Source organism: Cynocephalus volans, chromosome 16 (assembly GCF_027409185.1).
Source record: "Cynocephalus volans isolate mCynVol1 chromosome 16, mCynVol1.pri, whole genome shotgun sequence".
NCBI classification, from domain to species: domain Eukaryota; kingdom Metazoa; phylum Chordata; class Mammalia; order Dermoptera; family Cynocephalidae; genus Cynocephalus; species Cynocephalus volans.
The window spans coordinates 43,669,887-43,695,815 of NC_084475.1; the positions used below are offsets into that span (position 1 = coordinate 43,669,887).

A 25,929-nucleotide genomic window follows, 5' to 3' on the forward strand; every position below is an offset into this window, starting at 1 on the left:
AAAATGTACAATTCTACATTCCCACCAGCAATATATGAGAGTTCTAGTTTCTCCATATCTTTGTCAACACTTTGTCCATCTTTTCAATTATAGATATCCTAGTGAGTATGAAGCAATACCTTATTGCAGTTTTGACCTGCATTTCCCTAATGATAAGTGATATCAAACATTTTTTCATGTATTGATTGCCCATTCAAATATTTTCTTTGGTAAAATGTCTATTCAAATCCTCTCTACATTTTTCAGTTGGGTTGTTTGTCCTTTTCTTATTGAATTGTAAAAATTCTTCATATATTCTGGTCTTCATATATTCTGGATACAAGTCCTTTAACAGATATATGATTTCTAAATATTTTTCACAGTCTATGACGTCTTTTCATCTTCTTAATGGTGTCTTTTGAAGCACGAAAGTTTTGAATTTTGAATTTATCATTTCTTTTTTCTTTTATTGCTTTTGCTTTGGGTGTCATATCTAAGAAGACTTTGCCTGACCCTGACATATTTTAAAAATGTTTTCTCCCCACTTATCAGTATTTCTTGGACATATTTCTAAGTCAATAAATACAGGTCTGTATCATGATCTTTATAGCTTTGGTTTCTGAAAAGAGGAGAGGGAAGAAAGGAGACAACAGGGCCAGGCTGCTCAAAATTTCCAGTATGACTCCGTTCTTGGAGACTTCTTGTCTCTCTTTTGGATCTTCTCCTGTCTGGTACCTTCTCTGTGGTTTGTGAATAAAAACTTTAGTAGGCTATCATCACAATATTTTACGTTTCAATACCTTGGTCACACAGATTTCTAGCCCCAAATTTTCTGTGGGCTTAAATCCCTTCGTCACAGATTCTAGTGGTGGGATGCTTATAAGGAACACATATTCCTCTGTGATTTGGAATTTGACCGCTGCTTCTTCCAAATGTAAATACGGTAAAAGAAAAGTACATAGTGGATAATAGCAATTGGCATGTGTGTTTTAATGGAAGACTTTAAATGAATGGAATATTCCTGAATGAAACAGTGGTTACACTATTCTATTTAACAGGTTCAAATATGGGATGGATGGCTGCATCCTGGCCCCTGTCAGGAGTAGAATGTCACTGGCTTCATGGGTAGGGTATGAGGTACTGCATAAAGCCAGAAGCTTCTTTAGGAATATATATATATATATATATATATATTTTTTTTCCGGCAGCTGGCCAGTTAAGGGATTGAACCCTGTACCTTGGTGTTATCAGCTCCACGCTCTAGCCAACTAAGCTAACCGGCCAGTCCCCAGGAAATAAATTTTAGATAGAGAACACTATTGGAGAAAATCCAGACTGAGCAAAAGGGCCAGTGAGAGGGGCCTCAGAATTAGAACAGGAAAGGCAGATGAGAGGATTTCAGAGCTAAGCACTGAAAATGCTAAAAGAGATGGCCACTGGAAAACCATTTTGATGAGAAGCCAAGTAGTATGTTCATTGCTCCTTTGGAGAACTAACTCCCCTAAGTATGGGGCCCAGAATTGGAAAGGTGAGTACTAACATTGGTGGAAAGCAAAGAGAGTAGGGGAGGGGTGCAGGAGCAGCCCCCCCCCCTCGTGGACAATGGCCACTGGAAGGTTAAGGAAGTGGCAGTGAGCAGAGGCATGTAAAGGGTCAACGAAGAGCTCATCCAAGCTGTAGGTAACTATGAGAGGCTGCGAAGTGCAGAGGGAGATCATATACATGCTTTAAGACCCAGCTTGAGGTCTTTAACTTTTGTTTTTCACATGGAAAACAACACCAAGCCACCGCAGGCACTACTACTGTGTGCATGGAATATACTGGAAAACTAAGAAACAGAGAGACCAGCTGGAAAGTACCCCAGAGATTCAGACTTGAGCTGAAGGGCCGGCCTTAGAGGGACACATGGGTGTGTAGGAAGAAGGGTGTGCATTTGCGATGGAGGGGGAGAAGGGAAAGGGGGAGGAAATGGGATGGAAGGAGGAAGGAGGAGGGGTGGGATTGAGGCCTCTGGCACCGGCACTCCCTCAACCCTCAGTTTTTTAAAAGGCTGTTTCAGGGCCTGCAAAGCTTAAGTGAAACTGCCTCAAGGGTAAGAAGCTATAGTCACCTAACGTGAGAAGCAGCAAGGGCTGGAACTATAGATGTGAAAGTCATCTGGATCCAGGAGGTAGAAATCTTGTGAGCAAATGAACAAGGTGCAGGAAGGAGTAAATGGGGAGCAGAAAGGCCCAAACTTTAAAATTCTTTCCCGAGAAATAAACCACTTTCCGAGTTGGCTGTTGCCAAGATTTGCCCTATCGAACTCGGAGAATGTGCCTCATTGGGGCAAAGGGAGATAGAGGCCCCACAGGGTGGTCTGCACTTTTTCCAAGCAGCACGCACGAGAGACTCTGCTCTTGACCTGGAAGACCAGCTTCCTCGGTGCAGCATGCTCTGGCAGCTGGGTCTCTGCGCCTTGGAGAGCTGGGGGTGTGGGGGTGGGGTGGGTCCTAACCTCTCGGTGCAGCTTGCAGCGACTCTGCAGCAATCGTCTTGAGTGCTTGCTCCAGGTGCAAGCTTGCACGCTACGGGAGCACTGTGGCTGGAGTTGGGGGGCGGTGGGCGTGGCAGCACTCCAGCGCGCCTTCTCTCGCCCCTGCAGTCCCGGGAACGTTTTGAAAAGTATCCAAAAGTTCTGTGCCGCGCGCGCGCCAAAAAGGGGGGGTTAAAAAAAAGCACACCCCTCCCCCACCCCTCCAGGCGTTGCGTGTCCCGACCTCGCCACTCGGACTGCACCTCCGGCTGCGGCGCACACGCCTCCCGCGCCTCCTCCTTGGGAGCCTCGCCGTCTGTTGTGTGCTCACTTGCAGCCGTCTCCGGACGGCAGAGGTGGCCGCAGAGCCCTTGCGCTTCTTTGGGGGGCACCATGCCCAACGACGACGATGCATTCAACAAACCTTCCGCACCGTCGGAGGCACCTAACGCCCCCGAGGCATCGCCGCAGGGCAAGGCCGGGGGCAGCAGCGGCGGAGGCGGCTCGGGCTCCGGGGCGTCGGGGTCCGGGGCATCGGGCCTGGGCGTCTCGAGCAAGAAGTCCCCGAGACTGCCCAAGTGTGCGCGCTGCAGGAACCACGGCTACGCGTCGCCGCTCAAGGGCCACAAGCGCTTCTGCATGTGGCGGGACTGCCAGTGCAAGAAGTGCAACCTGATCGCCGAGAGGCAGCGTGTGATGGCCGCGCAGGTGAGTGCGGGCGCCCAGGAGCCGGGGTTCAGCCCCGACGGAGCTGCTTGGTGAAAGCCCCTCCAGGGTGGCCAGCGCCACGCGGGGCCCGGGTCCGGGAGGGACGCCGTGCTCGCCGACGGCCGTGCTAGCTCGGAGCCCAGGGCTGCCAGCCACGCGCCGGCGCCACGCTCGGAGGGGGACGCGTCCCCTCTGATCCCACCCGCCGAGCAGAGCGCGGCGGGGTTGGCTCCGCTCGGGGGTCCCCGCCACCTCTGACTCCCTCTCCAGTAATTTGCGGGGTTCTGTTCCACGCGAGTCCCTGGGATATCTAACTCCGCTCCCCAGCAGAGAGCGGCGGGATTGGCTCCGCTCGGGGGTCCCCAGAATCTCTGAGCCAGTTCTCCGACGGGGAGTTGCGGGGTTCGCCCATACGGGAGCCGCCGGGGTCCCAGACCGCTCCCTCCAGCAGAGTCCCGGGCTTCGCTCTGCTGGGGGTCCCCACGATCTCCGACCTCGCTCTCTGTGTGGAGGGTTGCGGGGTTCTCTGCCCTCGGGGGTCCCCGGGACCTCTGACTCCACCTCCCAGCGGAGGTGCGCTGAAATTGAGGATCCTTGGGTGTCCTCCCGACTGCCGCTTCCCCGGGTAACGTGTCGGGAAGCCGTGTATTTCTGGAAGAGTCCCTATAATGGACGCCACCGCGGCGTGGTCTTGCTTGTGCGCTTGGCGCACTTTCTGTCCTCGCCCCGGTGGGGGGAGGGAGCGCCTCAGCCATTTTGAGCACCGTGGGCATTTTATTAGCATTTCTACATTTGCAGTCTCGGTCCGAGTCACTCACGTGCACATTACTTCGAAATTTGAATCACGCTTAAGAATTAAAAAAGATATGCACAAGAGGGAAAACGTATGGGTTTGAGTTTTTTGTCGGTTGTTCATGATTTTTTTTTTTTTTAAGCTGTATAAGCAGGTTAGTAATTTAGCATCTTAACGGAAATAGTTAATGTCTCTGGTATCCTAAAAGGATTTTTAGAAGACAATAATATACATTCTTTCTAGCTTAAAGTTGTTTCATTTTAAAACAGCTTATTTAAAATGAAAAGATATCAAAGAAATGTTTGCTAACGATGTGCTACTTTTGATTAGGAACGTGTAAATATCCTCCGTTGAAAATGATTTAGATAAGGACGTTGAACACGACTGCACAAATGCTTAAAGATTGTATACTTTTTATGTACATCAGATGTTTAAAAATGTGTTTTGAATGATATATTTTGGCTTCACTGATTACCAAGTGCAGTCATGAAAATATAGGTTGTTTTCCTTTTGTTTTCCTAGGTTCTTAGCTTAATCTATACTAGATGAAAAAAAATACACTCTGGGTGTAGCATTAAAATGCATTACAACGAGCTTACTGAAAAAAACTTATGGATTTTTTCATTATATTTCTAGGTAGATTGCCTTAAATATTTAGCATGGAGACTATGCTTGGGGGATTTCTCTTCAAAATATAATAAAAATATTTATCCTAATAGGGGCATTAATTTTGAGAAACTTATTAGTAGAGGGACTAGTTTTGAGGAGGCTGTTTGCTATGTTAAGAACAAAAGCAACTCAAGATTACTTTTGGAATGTTAAACTTCAATATTTTTCATACCAGAAGGCTTGTGCTATGCCAAATGTATCCTTAAATATCTACATAGCACCTACTTTTTAGTCATTCTAAAATAGTTTGAAATTGATCTTAGATATGATTCTAAAATAATTGCATTTTCAATCATTGCCACCCCTTCCTCATTTGAATAACATTTCCTAAGAAACCTTGAGAGGAAGATCTTTATAAAGATGTTCTTAGTTTATGGGACAGAGACACTATGCATTTTGGGTATGCATGGGGTTCGTGGAAATCAGGGTGTATGTATGCGTTGACATACCTCAGAGATTTGCAGCATTGTAAAACTTATTTCTGGTCAAAGTCATTGATATTCTCTCTCTAAGCCTTTTGACTGGTAATAGAAAATCCAAGATTTAAGCGTAGTTATTTAATCTTAAATAATTGATTATTTAAAGTTAGTTTTTCTAAGTTGAAAATTCCTTTGGTTATGAGTAAAAATTACTTCCAAATTTGTCAGCTTTCTTTGTTTGGACTACAGCTTTCTGAAAACAGTATAGAAATTATAGTTTTGCTTCTTCTTGTTTAACATTTTGATTTCACCTTTTGGCTGGCTTCACTTTCTTATTTCATGATCACCAATACTGTGGTCAATTTCAACAGAAAGTCTCTTTTTTTTGTTACATGTACTAAGCAAAAATACAATTTATCTTCTTTAAACCTCTTTTTCCAACCTTTAACAATGTTGTTTGAAAGACTATAAATTGAAGAAAGACCATGAAGAATTTCTTAGGTATGTCAGGTTCTTCCCAGTCCCTATTTCCAGCTCTCCTTCCCTCCTTCCTGGAATGACACACCTGTCCTCTCTCTCGCCACCCTCTTCATCCTCCAGGGACTTCAACGACAGATTCCAGCCCCTTTCCCCCCATTGCTTCTCCACATGCTCCCTCCACCCCTGGGAATCAGGGCTCTGCAGGGGTTCCAAAACAGCCTCTGCCTTTCCTGTTCCAGATAGTTCTGCCCCTTCATCCTTGCCTGTCCAAGTTCCACTCATCCTATTTTTCAGGGCTCCATTCAGGTACTACATTTTATAGTAGCTGATTCTTACATTTTATAGATATTTCTATCTCTGAACTTCTTCTGTAGTATTGATTTGCATCTCTCCTATAGTGTTTATCGCATTATTTATGTTTTGTGTTGTAGCTGCATGTTTGCTTGACTCCTCTTTCTCCTTTTAAACAGTGAGTAACTTGGGATCCAATCTAATCTTAGTGGTTGCTGTTTCCCGTACAGTGGCCTTATATGTATTTGTGGAACGAAGGTGAGCGATCCCATTCTCCTTCCTGCCTAATCTATCAGTGCTTCTTACTTTTTCTGCTCTTAGATTGAAATCATTTCCTTAACTCGCTCTACACTTTTTCCTGATCCTCCTAGCCAGACTCATTTTCTGATACGCTGCACACTCATTTGTTTAGCAAGTACTTTCTGAGCACATCCTGTGGGCCAGATACTCTGGCTCTGAACCATTTCTCAGCTTTGGCTGCACATCATAGTTACCTTGGTAGCTTTAAAAAGAAGTGAGAGATTCTCAGAGCTCATCCCAGAGCTAGTGAATCATGGTGTCTGGGGTGAACAAGGCTTCTGTGGTTTTGGCAAAGGTGTACAAGTGATTCTGGAGTGCTGTCCTGTGCTTCCAGGTGGCCCTGAGAAGGCAGCAGGCTCAGGAGGAGGAACTGGGCATCAGCCATCCCATTCCACTGCCCAGCGCAGCCGAGCTGCTTGTCAAGAGGGAGAACAACAGCAGCAACCAGTGCCTGATGACCGAGAGCAGCAGCTCCTCGCAGCCACCGCCAGCCAGTACTCCCACCACTGCAGCTTCAGGTAACCTGGGGCTCACGGGCCTAGGGAAGGGCAAGGGCTGTCGCCACAGAAACCGAGTCTCTGGACTCTCCTGAGCCACACGGAACATTTAGAGCTACAGGATTTTCTTAAAGGATTCTCCTTCTGTCTGTTTTTGGCTGCTTCACGAAGGAGATGGCCATGAATTCTAGAAATGGAGGTTCAGCAGCTTCACTGTCCTGTTGATGAACAGTAAAAAAGGGAATTGGGACAATGTCAGAGAGGAGCGAGATTATTCGGATTTCCTCTCGGTCCATCCCTCCATTTTCGGGTCATCTTGGTGGGGGCTAAAGATCCTTATTTCCTGGAACTGGAAGTTCATTTCTCCAGCAAGGATGGCGTCCACCAGTGTCTGAAAAGGCCAAATCCTACGTGTCCAATTTGAATGGGTGCTGGGAAGTGACATGGGAAAGCATGCCACATTGGTTTGAATTCTCTCCCATGTGCTAAGCACTGTTCATGGGCTGTGTGGATGCTAATTCATCTCACTTCATTCCCAGAGTAACCTTAAGGTAGGAGATATTAATCCTCTTTTATACATGTGAAAACTGAGGTGCAGGAAGTTAAGTGACTGGCCAGGTGTACTGACTAGGAAGTGTCTGAATCAGTCCATCCAGAGCTCAGTGTGCTTACTGCACTGGGCCTCCAGGTTACTTCAAGAGTCACAGTGGTCTAGAGCTGCACTGTCCAGCACCAAAGGCCCTAGCCACATGTGGCTATTTAAATTTAAAGGAATTACAATGAAATAGAATGAAAGCATTCAGTTTCTCCATTGCACTGGTCACATTTCATGTACTCAATAGCCACATATAGTAAAGGGCTACCATGTTGGATGATGCATTTCCATCTCAGAAAGAGAGAGATGTTGAGAGAATTATATTAAGTGAAACAAGTCAGGCACAGAAAGAGAAATACCACATGTTCTCACTTATTGGTGGGAGCTAAAAATTAATATATAAATTCACACACACACACACACACACACACACACACACACACACACACACACACAAAACTGGGGGGGGGGAGAAGATATAACAACCACAATTACTTGAAGTTGATACGACAAGCAAACAGAAAGGACATTGTTGGGGGGGGAGGGAGAAGGGAGGGAGGTTGTGGTGATGGGGAGCAATAATCAGCCACAATGTATATCGACAAAATAAAATTTAAAAAGAAAAAAAAGAGAGAGATGTTGATGGAGTAGAATGCAGGAAGATCTGTGGAATCCTGTTGTTTCTGGCAGTTACATACACATACTGCAATTCACAGAATGTCTTTAGAGTCTGCTAAGGCTCCATGAAATGCAGCCTTGCAGTGTGGTACCATGTTTACTAAGCTTTCATGTACTACTCAGTTAACAGGGCTTAACCACTGAGCTAAAGTTGCTCAACTGCATGTCATTAACTAGCTGTGTACCTTTGGACCAGTCACTTAAGCTGTCTGGGTCTTTTGTTTCCTCTTCTCAAAAAAGAGGGAAGAGGGTTCTTGAGGATCTTGAAGATCCTATGAGTCTTCATCATTATAAAGGAGGAGGAGGAAAGCAGACACCAAAGAAAGCAGGTAGGTGTGTCTGTGTGTCTGACTCTGTGTGTGTTATTGGAACTAGAGATTCTGTAATTAACAAACGATGGGGGTTCTCTCTCTCTCTCTCTCTCTCTCTCTCCCCCTCCCTCCCCATCTCTCCGCCCTTCTCTTTTTTTTTTAGTTGCTCATAGTATATACTTAGAACAGTTTCCATTCTTTGCTTTTCATAGGAAGGTAGGAATATATCTATCAGAAATATGATCTTCACACTTTGGGATTTTGAGAAGATGTGTCCAGGGCTTAGTGACTAAATGATATGGGGTCAGGGCTGAGCTGGTGGATTTAACTGCACGGCTGGGATGAGAACTGGGGTGTACCACGTGAGTCAAGGGGGTGGGGGTTGCAGTGCTCAGATTTATGTAGGGGAGTGACTTATTTGCTTTTCACAAACATCCCATGAGGTAGGAGTTCCCATCCCCATTTACAGATAAGGAAACTGAAGCTTAGTAAATGGTAAAGAAACTCCCACGGAATAAAGCTGGGATTCATTCCAGGCCTGTCTGGTCTTGAAGCCCGTGATTTTCTATTTCACTTGTCTGTGAGGTGAGGTGGGGGACCAGTTGCCATGTTTCCTTGGAAAATGGACAGTTATGACTGTTTACATGCTGTGATTCAATCCTCAGAAGGATTTGGGGCTAATGGGTGAATAGGAACAATGTTAGGGACAAAAGTCTTGCCATTCTCCCTCAGCACAGAAGACTGTAGCCCTTGGCCTTTCGGGGGAGAAGTACAGGGAAAGGCCTGGGATGGATCAGCATCAATGCTGGGCATTTTTAAGGGCACCGGAGGTGGACTCAGGCTTGTCTGATGTCCTACAGTCCACTTTGGGGGAAGGGATGTGGTATGATGTCCGAGTGTGATGGTATACGCCAAGATAGTGGAGCTTTGGAGAAGGATTTCAGGCTAGATGGAGTTCAGAATGATGAAGTCCTCGCAGGGTATTTCGGAGTGGTGATAGGGAAAGTTACAAAAAGATGCATGGGAGCAGGATACAGGGTTCAGGGTCAAGGAGGGTGTAACCAGACTCCCTTCTTGGCCTCTAGAGCTGTCAGATCTTGGAGTCAGCCTGGAGTCTTTGAACCAACACTCACAGGGAAGGGAAATGTGGCAGCCAATTGTGTGCCGTGCTCATCTGCTCAGGTGCAGGTGGGCAGGCGTTGTGCTGGGAGGCTATGCCTCCCAAAGGAAGGTGGGCGCTCTCTAGGCAGCTCAAGTCTGCAGGCAGGAGCTGTGGGTCCTCATTCTCAGGGCTCCTACCAGACCTGAGGGGGAATGATAACTTCCAGATTGAGCAAGGATGTGAGCAAGAGGGAAACAGATGCCAGTAGAATTAAACTATATAAATACATAGAGAAGGAGGGAGGGAGAGAGAGAAAACTAGAGAGACAGATAGACTGACTGAAGAGAGTCCTGAAGCTTTTATGAAGCAAATGGAGCTCACCTTCTTAGCTTGCTGCTAACAAATATATTTATATTAATTTTTCAGAGATTGGATTTATTTAAAATAACATTAGCTTTATGCAGGTAAGTGGTGAACATTTATAGCAGAGTACAAAAGCGTATTCAGTGACAGATGATTGTTCTTCCAACGCCAACCTGCAGCTCTCTGCTCTCTGTCATTCCAGGATTGCTGGCTGCGTGCATGAGCTTATGTGCCTGTTTATCCTTTTCACATAGTTCTATAAAAATATTTACATATTTAATTAATGGGAACATGTTGTTCCCGCTTGTGGGTAATTAATCAAATACAGCTTGGAATTTCTTTCATCTTTTTGAGTGGGTGGCCAGTACGGGGATCTGAACCCTTGACCTCAGAGTTATAACAGTGCTTGAACCAACTCAGCTAACCAGCTAGCCTCCAGCTTGGAGTTTTTAATGGCCTAGAATTCCGTTATATAGATGTGGAAGGCCAGGACTGGAAATTATTTAGCGAGAGGCAAAAGTTGTAGGAGTTGTCATGAATGAATAGTAAAATCTACCAACCTGGCTCACCTAGGGAAAAGTTTCTAATTACTCCTTTCTAATACTTGAGGTCTGGTGTCTACTAGGCCAATAGCTTGGTAAAATCTAGTAGATTTTTATGTCCTTGAAGTTTCTTAGCTATCTCTTTTTGGCTCCTGAAAGTGCCAAAAGTGAGAGGGAAAAACGATCAACAATTATTGCCAAGATGATTGGCTGAATTCTAAGGACACTTTGAAGGAGACTGGATTTGCCAAGCTGTTGTTTCATTTATTTGGAGTAGGATTGTGTATGTTAGAAGAAAGTGTCTACAATCCTTAGCCAAAGATTGACCAAGATTGACCAAAAGACTGACTAGATATTCCTTAAATAATGTATTAAAAGATTCTTGTTATTTTATTCTATGATTGTGGGTACTGTTGAAAGAAAGAACCTTTTGAAGAAATTATCTGTTCATTGCTGTTTCTTATACGAGTGGGATCAGATGTTAGCAGGTATACTATTGATTAGTGGATAGTTTTTTTTCCCAGCCGTTTTCCCAGAAAAAAAAAAAAAAAAAAAAGCTGAGCATTTTTGGCTATAAATGACAATGAATAACAATCTCAACATTTTCTCTGTGGTTTCATTTTTGGAATTTTAGCATAAAATGTACTTTTTAATTTCAAAAGTCACCAGCTGATTTTTTAAATCTCAGGCATTCTTCCTCTTTGTAAAGTTGGGCTCCTCTTTGTTTTATTTTATATTCTAATTTTTCTTCAACCTCCTGTGTGCCTGTAGAATGCTGTTTTACCCAGTACTTATGCTAAGGTCTGCATAGTTCTTTGCCTCTCCTTTTCTGTGCAGAAACTGTCAGATGAAGGGTTGCATTGTAGATAATTCGGTTCTGCATATGTGTCCTTTGTAAGGACCTGAATGTTATCTCCTGTGGGGCTCTCCCTTCTGGAGCACTCTGCACTTCCATCCACACTCACATTCGCCCTCCCCCAGATCAAACCACCTCTTACCGTCTCAGGACTTCCCCTGCAGCTCCACTGCTCAGTTTCACTCACCTTCCCCTTTTGGAAGGGTCGGTCAGGTCTCTGCATAATATCAGAGGGGCCCCTCAGGCCTTCATTTCTCCAGCAATAATTCCACTTTGAGAGCATACGGCGAGGGAGGGGACACACCAGTAGGGGAACACAGTTCGTTGTGGGTCTAAGTGCTTAAACATTTTACAAACATGAAATGTGGGAGTTTGAAATGGAATAGTGTCCCCATGCAGTTTTTACCAGTACAAGATATGGGCGATGAATTAACATTTGGAGATAACTGAATTATTCACATTTTTAGAAAAATAGGCTTTATTTTTTAGAGCAGTTTTAGGTTACAGCAAAATTAAGAGTAAGGTACAGAGACTTCCCATATACCCCTGCATACAATGCACCGCCTCCCCCACCATCAGTATCCCCCCCAGTAGTGCATTGATGACAGTTGATGAACCTACATCGACACATCATTGTCACCCAAAGTCCATAGTGTACATTAGTGTTAACCCTTGGTATTGTACATTCTTTGGGTTTGGACAAATGTATAATGACATGTATCTACCTTTTACAGTATCATACAGAGTAGTTTCACTGCCCTAAAAATTCTCTATGGGGCTATTTAAATTTAAAATAACATTTTGGTTTTTGCCCTAAAAATCCTCTGTCGGATTATTTAAATTTATAATAACATTTCACTTTTTATCTTTATAGCACTTTATTCAAATGAACGATAAGAGCATTTTATTAAAATTGGGTTGGGAGTTGATTTTTGAAGGATTCTAGCCACTTGCATGAGATGAGCTGCATCTGACTTTAGACAAAGCTCTCAATTACAAGTGGAATAGGATATGATATTAGGTATAAAAAAGTCTTTGGATGAAAGCATTCCCAATTTTATTTTCAGAGTCAAAGAAATTTCCAGGATGTCCAACAAAACAAAACTCCTTAAACTGAAGCAACAGTTGGAGGTTTAAATGAAAGAAAACAATTAAGATTAATGGTACTGATCATTTTGATAGTCTGCTCTCTTAAATTGTGGCTCAACCAATTTTGTTTATTTCAAAGGCAGTCTTTGCTTATGTGTCAAATATAGCTGTTTAATTGGCCTGATAGAAATATCTGTGGGTATTATTTTAGGAAAGCAGTTCTGTCAGCCTCTTCTGCTAACCCAGCTTTCTTCAGAGCTTCATGGCCTTTGAAATCACCTGTAGATTCACATGAGCTAAGATAATTCCTTTTATCTCTTTTAGCATCCCATCTTTCTTCTCTTCCCAGCCCCTAGTTTTTATTGTATTGCTGATGTTTTATACACTGATCTATGATTCTTTTTTTTTTTTCGGCAGCCGGCTGGGGCAGGGATCGAACCCTGGACTATGGTGTTATCAGCACTACTCTAACCAACCAAGCTAACTGGCCAGCCCAGTGCTGATCTAATCTATGCCTCTGGGGTAGTGGGGATGCTGAAGTCTTTCAAAGGACTGATGTTTATGGAGGGGCGGGGGACACAGGGGAATGTAAACTAATGTCTTATGCAGGATACTGTGAATTCTGTCCCTGTGTCAGACGATGTGGACTCTGAGCCTGGGAGTGCTCTCGGGAAGCAAAGGAAGTGGACGGGGGTGCCCGTGGCTCCTCCTCGCTCTAGCTGCCATCTCAATGGTTCTTGACTTGTCCTGGTTCCTTCTGTGGTTGTCACAGCAACGGTGAAAGTGCATGTCTGCATTTTTGTCTCAGCCTGTCTTATTTTTTTTTTGTCTCAGGTGTCTTATTTTTCAACTGATAAAAAAATTCAGTTCAAGGTGACAATCTTTTTGACTCCCCTGTGGAAACTCATGTAAATATTGATCACCGTTGTTGAATCAAATGACATTTCAAACCAAGTTTATTCTATTCTCTTATGCCTGTAGACAGACTTCACAGTTGCTAATCTGGTCTTATTGTGTAATATCACTGAATGTGCTTTGCAAAAAAAAAAAAAAAATGCACAAGAAACTCTTAGACTATAAATAGCTGGCTTGTTGTCAAAAGAAAATACCAATTTAGTATTAGCAGGTTTTCTGATATTTATTGGCAGCGAGAGCTCTTAGATATTGCTTCAGTCATCCAATGTCAGTTCAATTCAGTGTATACTAACAGATGGCTTTTAATATTGATTCCAGCACTTATAAAACCACTCCCTGGTTTTGTACCATCCCTTAATTCTGGTCCTGAAGTTTGGGGGTTTATCTAAAATATATAGAATATGTGTTAATTCAGTGAAGCAGATTGGATTTATCTAACACCAATAAATGTTTGCTGAACTGAATTGAATTTATCTGTGCTGGAGAGTCTGCTGTCTGAGCAAGATTTCCTTCCTTCCTTCCTCCCTTTCTTCCTTCTGTTTTTCCATTTTATTTATTCATTCATTCATTCAACAAATATTCATTGTTTGACTGCATTGAGCCAGGCCCTATTCTCAGTACAGGATATATAGCAGTGCATAAAACATCTGTCTCTCATGGATCTTATATTTCGGGGTCGGGGAGGGGGACAGTCAGGTGGCCAGAGTGCTGGAGTGCTGTGAGCACAGGGTGACATCGTTGGAGGCTGTGTCACGTGGGCGTTGTAGGCCATGGAAAGAGTTGGGATTTTATTATGACTGCCATGGAGAGTCACTGAAGTGTTGAAGCAGTGAATGGTGCGATCTGATTTACTCTGTTCAAAGATCTCTGCTGCACACGGACTGTAGTTTGAAGAAAGCTGAGTGGGAGCAGGGATCGATGTGAAGGCTGTGCCGGTGCCCCGGCAGAGGGGCAGGCTGCTTGGATGGCCTGGGGGTAGTGGAGGTGGAAAAAAGGGGTCTGTTTAGACGGGAGGTCTATTTTGGAGGTGAATTCATGTTTAATTTTGGTAGATATCGTCAATGGCACCCCCTCCCGAGCATGGCTGCCATAGCATTGCCAGCTCTAGGTTGTCCTTGGGGCTTTACCAGTCTGAAAGGGAAGAGTTGTACAAATTGGTACAGTTTGTAATCCACATTTCCCTTGCTAGGGAGGCTAAACATGTCTTCATATGTTTTAGGGCCATTTGTATTTTCTTCTGTGAGCCATCTGTGCATGTCCTTTGCTCACTGCTCTACTGAAACCCCTCATCTAGGCGTTCCTTAGTTATTATGGAGATTGGCCTTCTGTGATATGAGTTGCAGTCCTCACCACGACCACCACTTGGTATTTCAAACCCTGAAACTGTATGAGGCCAGCTGGGGACAGACAGCAGAGACAAGGAGAGCCTCAGGACTGAGTCCTGGTCACCGCCCTCTTTGGAAGACAGTAGAAGAGCTGAAGCCTGAAGCTCTTTCTTCTAGTTCCAATTCATAGGCCCTTAGCCAGGCCAAGTGAAAATGGCTGTAGGATGGCTGAACCGATGTGTTCTTCATGGTCCTCCAAACTTCTGCTCCTCAGTTCAGTTTTAGCCAGGAGATAGATCTCAAGTTAAGCTAAAGGCCCCAGGGACTAAATCGTTTCACAGTCATGGTGTAGAAGTTTCGGTGTTACTATTTGATGTATTATAACTATGGTATAACCGTGACTGAGGAATGGGAGCATATACTGCCTAGTTAGATATTCTGGTTATTGGCGACTAATCTTATTTTTACCAGTTTGCATGAAATTAGAATGCATGCTACATGCTACCCTTTGGCTATCTCAAAGCCATTTTATTGTCTGCACTGATGCAGCATGAACATTATCATTATTGCTGCATGGCAGTGCCACATTCCTCCTAAGAGAATAGTCTAGGGAAGTGGAAGCTTGATCAGAGGTCTTGAGGATTAAAGATGCCTGGAAAAAGAGTTTCGATGCTATCTTGATAACTTTATACCTGGGGAGGAAGCCCTATCTTATTGAAAGAACCTAAGATCTAGAGTCAAAAGACCTGGCTCAGTTCCTTACCACCTGTCTCGTCTGGGGGAATTCATTTAATTTCTTTCCAATTGTGAAATGGGTAAAGTAATGTCTGCCCAGGATATCTCATAGCATTGTTTAATGCTCATCTTTTTCATAAGATATTGATGGTGCTCAATTTTTCACAAAATCTAAGATATTTATGAAAAAATTCTTTGTAAACCTGATGAAATACATAAATATATCATAGAACTCAAGTTTCATATTTAATATGAGGAACGAGCAGATGAACAAGACTGATGTTATCTACCCTATAGCCATAAACTGTTTTTTTGCAAAAATGAAGTTCCATGAGCTGATACAATAAGAATTACATCTCTGGGTGAGGATTGGTGGAACCCATCATGCTTTCCTACACGGCGGCTTCCAGGGATCTCAGAGATGCATCTTAATGCTCAAACATAGTAAATGCATTAAGCCCTCACATTAGACTATAAGTAAGCGTCCCCCCTTCTTTTTATGACCTTGCTTTTCTGTTTTGTTTTGTTTTTTTCTTTCTGTTTTGTTAACTTTGCTGATAGATGTCTTCAGAGTTAGCCATCTGTTATCCTTTCTAAAGAGAGTGGGGAGTATAGTCTAACCACACCAGGGCTCAGGGCTCTGAGGTTGGGAACTACCCTGCAGCAAAATAGGTAAAACACTGTCAGCAGCTTGCTGCCCCTCACGGCATGAACAGAGGCACGCATTTAGACACCAGCAGGACATGCATGTAAGATTAAGAAGCAGGGGACATCAGTGCAGTCCTGCTGGGGAGCAGGGCAATGGCATAATATTTCAGACACGTTGACATCACCACCTTTGTGAAGAAATTTGGGAAAGCTGGAGTAGGTGTGTCTCTCATTGTTGCCCACTGTGAAGGGGACTCATTTACCTGGTGATCAAGATAGTATCTTTAAGTGTTTAGTTTTAAAAGTTTGCCTTTTTAAACACTCTCCCAAACCTGTATTTATTTGAAAATAAACTGTCAGATTTTTCTTTAGGGGCTAACCAGAAAGCAACAAGGGAGTCTCAAGGACGTTATTTGGTTAATACACTGGTACCGAGTGCAATGGGTGGGTAAGGAATTAACAAGCAACAGCAACGTAGGTTGCATGTAATTCCTCATTAGCAAGTCGAGATGTTTCTGAGACTGTCCCCCGGCATCCCACCCCAGGAGTTGCTACCTTGTAGAGCCCAGGTCATCTGCTTGATGAGAGTGGAGTTCATTTCCCTTATCACTGTCTCCCTCAATTTTTATCTGAAAGATGGAATTATGAGTTACAGGAGAAAGGAGTAAGAGGCACATCAAAGAATTTTTTTGCAGCTTTGAATAAGGGGCCTTATTGGTTTGGGGTTGTTAGCTTTGGGTGTGCTGTTTTCACCACGAAGCACCTGGGGTTTGTTTTCCTCTCGAAGATGTAGATAAACTAGAGAGAATCCAGGGGAAGGGCAACAAAAATGATGTATGACTTGGAGAAAAGGAGAATAACAGTCTATAAATATTTGAAAGGTAATATAAAAGAGGGAGAGAGATTATTTACAGCAGTGGCGAGGAGTTTGACAGGGAACAAAAGCTTGCATCTAGGAGCAGGGGAAAATTGGGTGGGACTGAAAAAAAAAAAACAGTGTAATAAGGGTTATTAAGCAAAGAAATGTAATTCTCACATTAGTTTGTGTTGCCGGGAGCCACGGTGGCAGGAAGTAGAGATGTTTCTCAAACTGATGATCCTTGCACGATTGTGAATTGCGATTTCTTAGTTCCTCTGTATAAAGCTAGGAGAGGGGGCAGTGCTTTATTTTTGCCTCGAAAGTGCATAGTTCAATTCCCAACTCTTTGGTGTTTTCAGAGGTGGTAGTAATAATTATAATATGACTAGCTGTCATTTACTGAGTGTCTGCCTTGAGGCAGGTATTATCTTAGCTGCTTTGGTATTGATATTCTCATTTAATCTTGATAGCAACTCTGTATAATAGGAACTATTTTTTCCATTTATGAGGAAATCGAGTTCAGTAACTTGCTGAAGATTGCATGTGCTGTATTAGGTGACTCTCAGCCCATGTTCATGCCATGTATCAGGCTTGGTTATCTAGGTCATCGTGGTTGTGAGAGTAGTAATCGAGACCCACTAGGTGGCCGGTAAACAGTTTGTATCCAAGTACAGGAGTAAGCAAAATATGAGCATCCTTTGAAAGGTTCATGGAAAGATCTGTATTATCTTTCAATTCTACTTTTCCATGAACTTTTTGAAGTGCCCTGTAGTTGATGTCCAGGGCTCCCTTTGCTTTACTTTTCTCTCTCTTTTTTTTTTTCTTTTCTTGAGATATATTTTCTCAGTATCAGTAAGTGCTATGTTATTAATATATTACATTTTCTCATTCCATAAATTCAGTTATACCATAGGCTTTTAGTCATCTTTGTAGCTATTTAGAGATCTGTGCAATCTCACTAAGGAAAGAAGAATTTTAGAAGGCAGGCATTATCCTGGATCTTAAGTGCTAGTTGTAGTGGGGCTGCCTTTGTAGTATTCTGTACTTTCCTTAGCTTTCTGTCTCTGATATTTTATAGTATCCAGTGTATTGATGATTGATAAAAAACAGACCAAAATAGACAGAATTCAGTACTCAGAATAAAGGTGAAAAGGTAGTGTCTGGGTTTTTCATGTCATTGCAAGAAGTTACCAAACCTGGAATCAAAAGGCTTGGGTTTTAAATCCAGACTCCAGCTACTGCCATCTTCCTCCGTGTGCCAGGCACCTTTCTAAGCCACAGCCAGCTCCTCTGTCTTGCGGGGCAGAGTAGTTCCTGCTCTCTCATCCTCCTAGGGTTCTTGTGGGTAGCAACTGAAAGAATATTTACAAAGTGCTGTTTATAAACTGAAGAGTATCACATAAATGAAAGATAAAGTTAAAAGTTAGTATCACTTATAGTAGCGGCTCTTTTCTTAGCTCATTTTCTTGGTATAAATCTGATATACAGTAGTCCCCCCTTATCTGCAGGTTTGCTTTTCACGGTTTCGGTTCTGAGTGGTGTGATGACATCTGGCACTGTCCCACCCTTTGCCCGGTGTATTCACTCTGTGGACACTACCTGCTCTATAGAACGTGATTGCATAGGAAAAGGCACAGCATATACAGGGTTCAGTACTATCTGCAGTTTCAGGCATACACTGGGGGTCTTGGAATGTGTCCCCCATGGATAAGGAGGGACTACTGTGGTTAATGGTGGTTGGGACTTTTGAGGAAGTTGACGTTGTTCAAAGGGCGTTGTCAGATTTGTATGAGGGGCAGAACAGAAAGGGCCCAGTGAGTTTCCAGGACATTATTCCACTAATACTACTTTTGCCTCTTCCTTTCATTTAACTATGGTAACATGTAATGAACACCGTTCTGAATCTCCTGGGCAGAGGTAGGTGACATGGAAATCCAAAATGTGGCTCAGGGCACCGGCATTTTTCATTTCCACTTTTCAGATTGCACCAATACTGTTTGCCATTCTCTGTGGGAATTACTTACTTTCCCTTTGGAGTCATGTGCCTTTTTAAAATAAAGAGCTTTTTGACTTCTGTCCCTGTGCAGTTGCTCCCAGTAGCAGTCCCTCGTAAATTTCTCTCTAAAGTCATCCCTAGATTACTTTTACTGTAAACTGTAATGATTTGACTCTGGCCATATTTCTCCCAAGGTCTCCTATCTCAGTTACTTGTAAGGCTACTCCTCCCCTCTCTTGTTCTCTTTGATCTTTTATAATTGGCTTAAAACTCTCCATAGTTAATCTGCAGTGACTTTGTTTCTCCTCCCTATTTTTGCTTTTTTCAGTCCCTGAGAATTTAATAATCTGTTTCACATTATTTTCTAATTTTTCTTCAGGTGTCATATTCTCTGTCGCACTGTTAATAGACTTTTCTCCTTGTCTACCCGTTTGCTTTATCTTAGCTATTAATGCAACTGTCCGTATTTGGCTTGGAATAAACAAAGTCCTCCACATTCTGTGGAGGTGGTGGCCTTCCTAGTTCCAGACTCAGCTAGAGACCTCTGCATATGTATATGGTAATGTGATAAAATGACCCTGGAGATAAACAGTTGAGCACCCAGCTTGAATTGAATGAATGAATGAATTTTTTGAGTGCTTGTGAGCTTTTTCTCACAAATTGGCCTTTCTGGGGCTAATTACTATGACTACTCCACATGGAAGAAAGAATAGTTCTGTTACCTCTTCTGTGATTGACTTTTGGGGGTATTCTTCCTGGGACAGCATCCATAATAATCTTTTCACTAAGCTCAGCTTTTCAGTCTGAAATCCTTTTAAAAGACATAGCATTCTCAAAAAGTCAGGCTTCCTGCCACTTTTCTGGTCCCTGACTGGCCTGGAAATGAACCCCCAGGTGAGTCTCAAGGCTCTGCCTATTTTGTTTAGTCTCAGGACCCCCATATTTCTCTTCTTGACTCTTGAAGGCTTTTTAAACTGTTGTTCATAGTGGGCTTCAGGAGGTCTCAGAACTCTTAAATCTGCATTTTCTCTTAGAAGATGGTCTAGTATTTTCATCTGATTATTTGAGGGGTCTGTACCTAAGAAATATTAAGAACTACTGTTTTAGATTTAAACCAATAGCCTTTTTCTAAAAAACACTATTTCCCATCTTATATTTCCTTCATCTCTGCATACCTGTTTGCCCTTTTCTATCAATTTTTGAGTAAATAGGAGCAGAAATTCTATTATTTAGGGTACTTTTAAAAATAACAGCTTTATTGAGGTATAATATTTTTTCTCCTTTTAATTACTTAATTATTATTATTATTTTACATTCTAAGATGCTGCAGAGCAGTTGTGGGGGAGGGGGAGAGGGGAAAAGGGACGGAGATAGGGTGGGGCATGGTGGAGGCCTGTGGCACCCCTCAAACCGTCCTTCTGGCAGGGGATCCCAGGGGACTTCCTGCCGTGGCGGCTCAGTAGTTGTCGCTGGGCTGGATACAGACATTGGGAGGGTGTGGCAGAGGCCCTCATCCCCCCCATCCTTGGGAGCCTGGAGCACTTCTCGCTGCGGCCTGGTGGTGTTGCTGGGCTGTGTGCTGACCAAGTGTAATTTATACATCAAAATTCTCTATCTTAAAGTGGTGTTTAATGTATTCAGAGTTGTGCAAACATCCTCATTGTCTAATTCTAAAACATTTTCATACCCTCCCCAATAAAAACCCATACCCGTTACCAGCAGCTTCCCATTTCTACCTTCCCCCAGCCTCTGCCAACCACTAACCTACTTTGTATTTCTGTAGTTTTGCCTCTTCTGGAAATTTTATATAAATGGAGTCATATAATTTGTGACCTTTTGTGTCTGGCTTCTTTGACTTAGCATGATGTTCTCTAAGTTGATCCGGGTTGTAGCATGCATCACTACTTCACTTCTTTTTATTACTGATGATACTCCATTGTATGAATATGCCGCATTTTGTTTATCTATTCATCAGTTAATGGAGAATATTTATGTGCAAATATTTGTGTGAATGTATGTTTCATTCTCTTGGGTATATACCTAGGAGTTGAATTGCTGGGTCATATGGTAAGTCTGTGTTTAACATTTTGAGGGGCTGCTAGACCTTTGCAAAACTGGCCACAGCATTTTACATTTTCATCAGCAATGGAAATGGAGGGCTCCACTTTCTTTACATCCTTAATAACACTTGTTATTATCTGTCTTTTTGGTGATAGCCATCCTAGTGGGTGTGAAGTGGTGTCTCATCCTGGTTTTGATTTGCATGTCACCGATGGCTAATGCTTTTGAACATCTTTTCATACGCTTATTGGCCATTTGTATATCTTCTTTGGAGAAATGGCCGTTCAAGTCCTTCCCCCCTTTTTATGTTGGGTTATTTTTGTCTTTTTAATGTTGACTTTTTAAAACACAGTTCTGCATACATTTAATGTCCGTAGGCACGGCTGGGTCTTATGAGGGAGGAATGGCACTAGCTCTGTGCTGTGTGCCTTCATATATGCTAATTCATTTTGCAAACCAAGAGAGTGAAATAAAGGAAGGCAAGCCCCTCACTTTGGCAGTGGAAACAGTGGGAAAGGTAAGGTGAAAGGTGGTGGGAAGGTGTTCATAAGTGGGGGAGTGGCCTTCTCGTGCCTTTTAAATAGTGCCCTTTTAGAAGAGACTCAGGCATTGTAATGGTGACCTTCAGGGAGAGAGTAGACAATGCACAGATTTGGAAGTGAGAAAAGAAAAAGATCAGGAGAAGAGTACACCTTCTGGTACTCCCCATAAAAATAAGTCAGTTATTAGGAGGAAAGAAATATTATAGGAAATGGGCATATTTAGCCTTGAGATGAGAAATACCTAAAAGCTTTCAAGGAAATAAATTATTCTTACATAGTATGGTGGCCGTGCATTTTATATTTATTTCCCTGAGATTAAATGAGGAAACAAATTTAAAATGTGGTTCTCCTGGTAAGTGAGAGTTTAACCCTGGCATGGTGCTTCCGCTGCTCACAGCAAGGGACAGATTTGCATCTCTCCTTGAGTGTCCGTCCTATCTGAAGGTAATGAATGGGTAAACTGAATAAGTCTTGAAGTTTTTTTCCAGTCTTGAGATTGTGTTAAGTGATTTTGTTTTGTTTTTTGAGATTCTGCAAGTGTTGGTTAGTGGGTAGAAACATCGGAATCATTTGAGTAGTTCTCAGAAAGATCATAGAACCTGTGCTTAAACTTTATATAGTTAGAGTATTACAGATCGTTTCTTTATTTTTAATTTTAGGTAAGTTCTTTTTTTTTATTACACACAATTTGAATATATACAGCGTTAAATGCATGTCTGTATATTAAATCAGATAGTCCTGGTAACTTGCTGTTCCCAGTGACCAAAAGGGCCATGGTACCTAAAAGAAACGTAGAACAGAGCAGCATCCCCTTCTTCAGATCTTGTTGGGTTAATTTCCTGAGCAAAATGTCAGCACATGTCCCCTGTGTGGACACAAAGGAACTGCTGTCTTGGCTGTCTCTCTGACTCGGCTTCCCCTTTTCCCTTTCCCAGGATTTCTCATAACACTTTATTTTTATAAACCATTAAAAAAAAAAAAAACAAAACAACATCTTAATCTTAAAACCTGTGTTTTTGTAGGAGTATGTTCTTTTTTTGTTGTTGTTTAGATAATGACCCTTGCCTCGTTGTTAATTTTAAGAAATCTGTATTCCCCGACTCTTCAAACCAGTATTGTTTCTGTGGTGGATAAACCTTGAGAATCAGGGGTGAGGTTAGTGGTTGACGCAGTTACAAATGATACCAGGTGCCGCCCACAGACTCTGCAAACTCCTTTGCCACAGATAGGGCTGCCTTTATGCCTGGGCCACATGGTTTTAAGAGTTTTCATCCTCCTCCAACGCAGGCTATACCCTGCTGCCTGCCGAGGTCTTCATAGGTTCTAGATCTGTGTTGAGTACCAAATAGTTTTTGATACTTGTGATCTCTTTGTGAGGCGGAATTTCTGAAAGCTTGTTAGATTTCTAGTGATCCAGATGTACAGAATCTATACAAGGCAGATGACTGTATAAGAAAAATAAAGATGTGATGCTGGTGTGACTATAGTTGTTGGCCAGTTAGATGGCTTCTGTCATGCTGTTTGTTTCTTAGTTGCCATGACAACATTTTAGTTGACAGTCCCAGCATGACTCTTTGTGATCATTTCTTTCAGTTAAGATTTGATTTTCTTTTTAGTTAAGATTTTGAGGGATGTGTGTGTGTGTATTTAATGTGCGTGCATATATATACACACACGTATATACACTCATATCCCCAAGTTGCCAGAGCTGTCAGGATCTTTGAACTGTTGGAAAATATCTCCCTCTGCTACTATTTAAAGCCGGAAGCCTCAGATTCCAGCCCCAAAAAAAGTACCCCATCTGATTGGCAGAGCTATGCCACATGCCTGGCTGGGAATTCAAGTTCCAGCCCCTACACTGGGGAGGCAGGAATTGTCACAAGTATGAGGTTTTTGCTGCACCCTCCGATCTCTGTGGTTAGTGATGTATTTGATGGAGCATTTAGCTGTAAGGACACAGTTGAGAGTTGGATGACAGGTCATCTTACACGATTCAGAGTAGCTTGTGTACACTTGTTGAGAACAGCACAAAAAAATTAGATTGGTAGCAGCTGGCAAACAAGGCTGCAGTTGCAAAGTGCAGAGCAAAACAAGAAGCCAGAGTTGGACAAGTCAGAAGAGCCACAGGTCAGGACCTGGGGCTAGTGCCGAGTGCACTGGGACCAAATCCCGAATCGCAGCGCCTGCCTTGCTTGACATTTGCTGTGAAAGAAGGCTCTGACCAGCACGTCTGTCTTTGGAGCTTGAGAAGTCTCTTGACCTCTATGTTTAACACACCTCCATGTCAGTGCTTAGAAAGTTAGTAGTCATCTGTGTTCTTTTCCAGGAAACTGGCAGTGTTGACTCCTTGTCAGTAGCAAAGGCACAAGTGTGAGATCTCAGAGCAGGGGTGTGTGTGTGGGGGGGTGGCGGCTCAGCCGTGGGCCCACTGCCAGTCACATATGTGTCCTTACATTGGCTACTTGAACTTCTCTGAGTGTGGAAACAAGGGATGAAATTGCTTGTGAGGCCTTCCCTGTGGTTGTATTCTGTGAAAAGCTGTTAGGTTTAATTTTCTGTGGTTCACCTTACCTGACTTTGGTAAAAATAATGGTTGAAAGATTGAATGAGCTTTTATTTGTAGAATCGACTCCTTTTATTTTCAGAGGAGCTTTATTCCAAAGGAGGGGAAGACAAAAGGGTAGAAAAGACATTAGGGGGAGCCACGCAAGAACTGGCCTCATTTCTAGCAGCATTCTGGGGCTTTTCTTGGAACCCTGCCTGTATTGGCTTAGAGGTACATCTCACAACTGTAGGGTGCAGAGGGGGTTTTTGAAGGAGGCCATGGTGGAGGAGACAAAGACGTCAATGAACGTCCAAGCATCAAGCACCCATGTGTACAGCCAGCAACCTTGATCTCCCCTTTTTTCCCCCTGTACAGGGAGCTAAGAGTTAAAGCTGCCCTTTGGGATGTGACACTAGATGTCAGTTCTAGAATTAATATATTAAATCCACAGGGAATCCCCAAATCTCATTTTGATCACTGATGTGAACATAATTTCTCCTCCTACTCAAAACAACAACAACAAAAAGCTACTAAACTAAATGTGGGAGAGTTTTAATTGAGTTTAATATTTAAAGTTTCACCGTCTCTATTCTTTTTCCTATTTCTACCTTTTCCCAGTAGCAGTTTTTAAAATCGTGATACAATTAAACAGCAAAATCAAAGAAAAAGTTTAAAAGGCTCCAGATAATTCCCAGTTTGGGTTATCAGCTCTCATGTAATGGAGAGTTGATTATGTTTTGTTTTCCCTTTATTTGAGGGAGGTAAAACTCCATGGAGGTGAGAAAAGTACATCTGGAAGAGGTCTGAAATGTTCCTGGTTCCAGATTAGTGTGCCTGTGAAGTGATCTAATGCTGGCTTTAGAATATACCATTAAAGTACTAAGGGTCAGAAAAGCTTCCTTCACAAATTTGGTAAGATGGAGCAGTCAGCTGTAACAGCATGCAACCCTGGAGGTCATAGACCAGGCTAGGAGAAAGAATTATGCAGGGTAATGGGCAATTACAGATAATGGCCTTCTGGGGGTGGCAAAAAATACACAGCCACACAGTTTTGCCTGGAATGAACATTGAATAGCACATTAACTTTATAGTTCAAGCTAAAAGTTCAGCTCTGGAACTGCAGCAGCCCCCCCAAGTAAACACAGTCTCTTGTCTTAATGGAAGCACCACCGTGGGAGCTGTGCTTCTCAAAAGCAGAATCGAATAAAGGAGGGCATGGGGCCGGCAGAGACAGGATTTTGGAAAGGGACGGAAGGATGAGCTCTGCTGCACCTGGCTGTGTTTGTCTCACTAAGTAGAGGTGGTCCGACCTCGCAGGAGGGGCACCAGGAGCAGTTGTTGCTTTCCTGGTGCCAGGTTTGTGTTTGACATTTAAAATAGCCCTGTCATGATTGCCTTGTGGGAGAAACATATTGTTCCTGCATTTCCTGATTATGACTTTAGGGAGTAATATCACACCGACTGCACTCAAGGCTACTGTCTGACCTCAGAGAAGGCCAGGAGTGGAGGATTCCGCTCCTTTCCAAGTTCTGCTGCATTCGGGGAGCCCCGCCAGGTGCAGTGAAGCCCTCCTGCAGTACCCTAACGACGAGCATTCGGAGCAAGGATGACTTTGTTTGGTGGCACTCTTGCCTGATGGCAGAAAATGTTATCACTGTTGTGATTGTGAAGACAATAATAGCTAACATATACTGAGCACTTACCATGTGTCAGAGCTTTTCTGAGTACTTTAGATCTATTCTCTCATTTAATCCTCAAGTACTGTTATAGCCCCATGTTGCATATAGACTCTGGGACACGCAGAAGTTAAGTAACTTGCCGCATGGTCATGCAGCAGTAGATTCCAGATCTGATCGAGCAATTTGACTTGGGAGCCAGTGCTGTCAACTTGAGGTTTTTCTGCCTGGCCATACTGTGTAGTTGTTAATGCCTATTTCATTGAAAGAAATGTCTCAGGCTTAAGGATAAAGCCTGAGATGCCTAGTTGGGACTTTACTGCTGCCTGGTATAGATACAACTCAGAGAGGTAGCTCAGGATGAGACACTGTGCTCTAATTGTTCTGAAATCAGTCTCCTAGAAAGAACAGCCTGTAAGACAGAACTTCGTCAACTTTTT

General features: G+C 43.0%; 1 protein-coding gene across 2 annotated transcripts in view; it reads left to right on the forward strand.

Annotated features, from left to right (window-relative positions):
- The first annotated feature begins 2,887 nt into the window (after nt 1-2,887).
- DMRT1 (doublesex and mab-3 related transcription factor 1) overlaps nt 2,888-25,929 on the forward strand; it is a 96,221-nt gene continuing 73,179 nt past the window's right edge. The window contains exons 1-3 of one of the 2 annotated variants that reach the window (XM_063081350.1): nt 2,888-3,202; nt 6,489-6,672; nt 18,478-18,483. In XM_063081350.1, the coding sequence (XP_062937420.1) occupies nt 2,888-3,202; nt 6,489-6,672; nt 18,478-18,483 (505 nt within the window). The remainder of the gene's footprint in view (nt 3,203-6,488; nt 6,673-18,477; nt 18,484-25,929) is intronic. The other variant, XM_063081351.1, reaches the window with a different exon arrangement.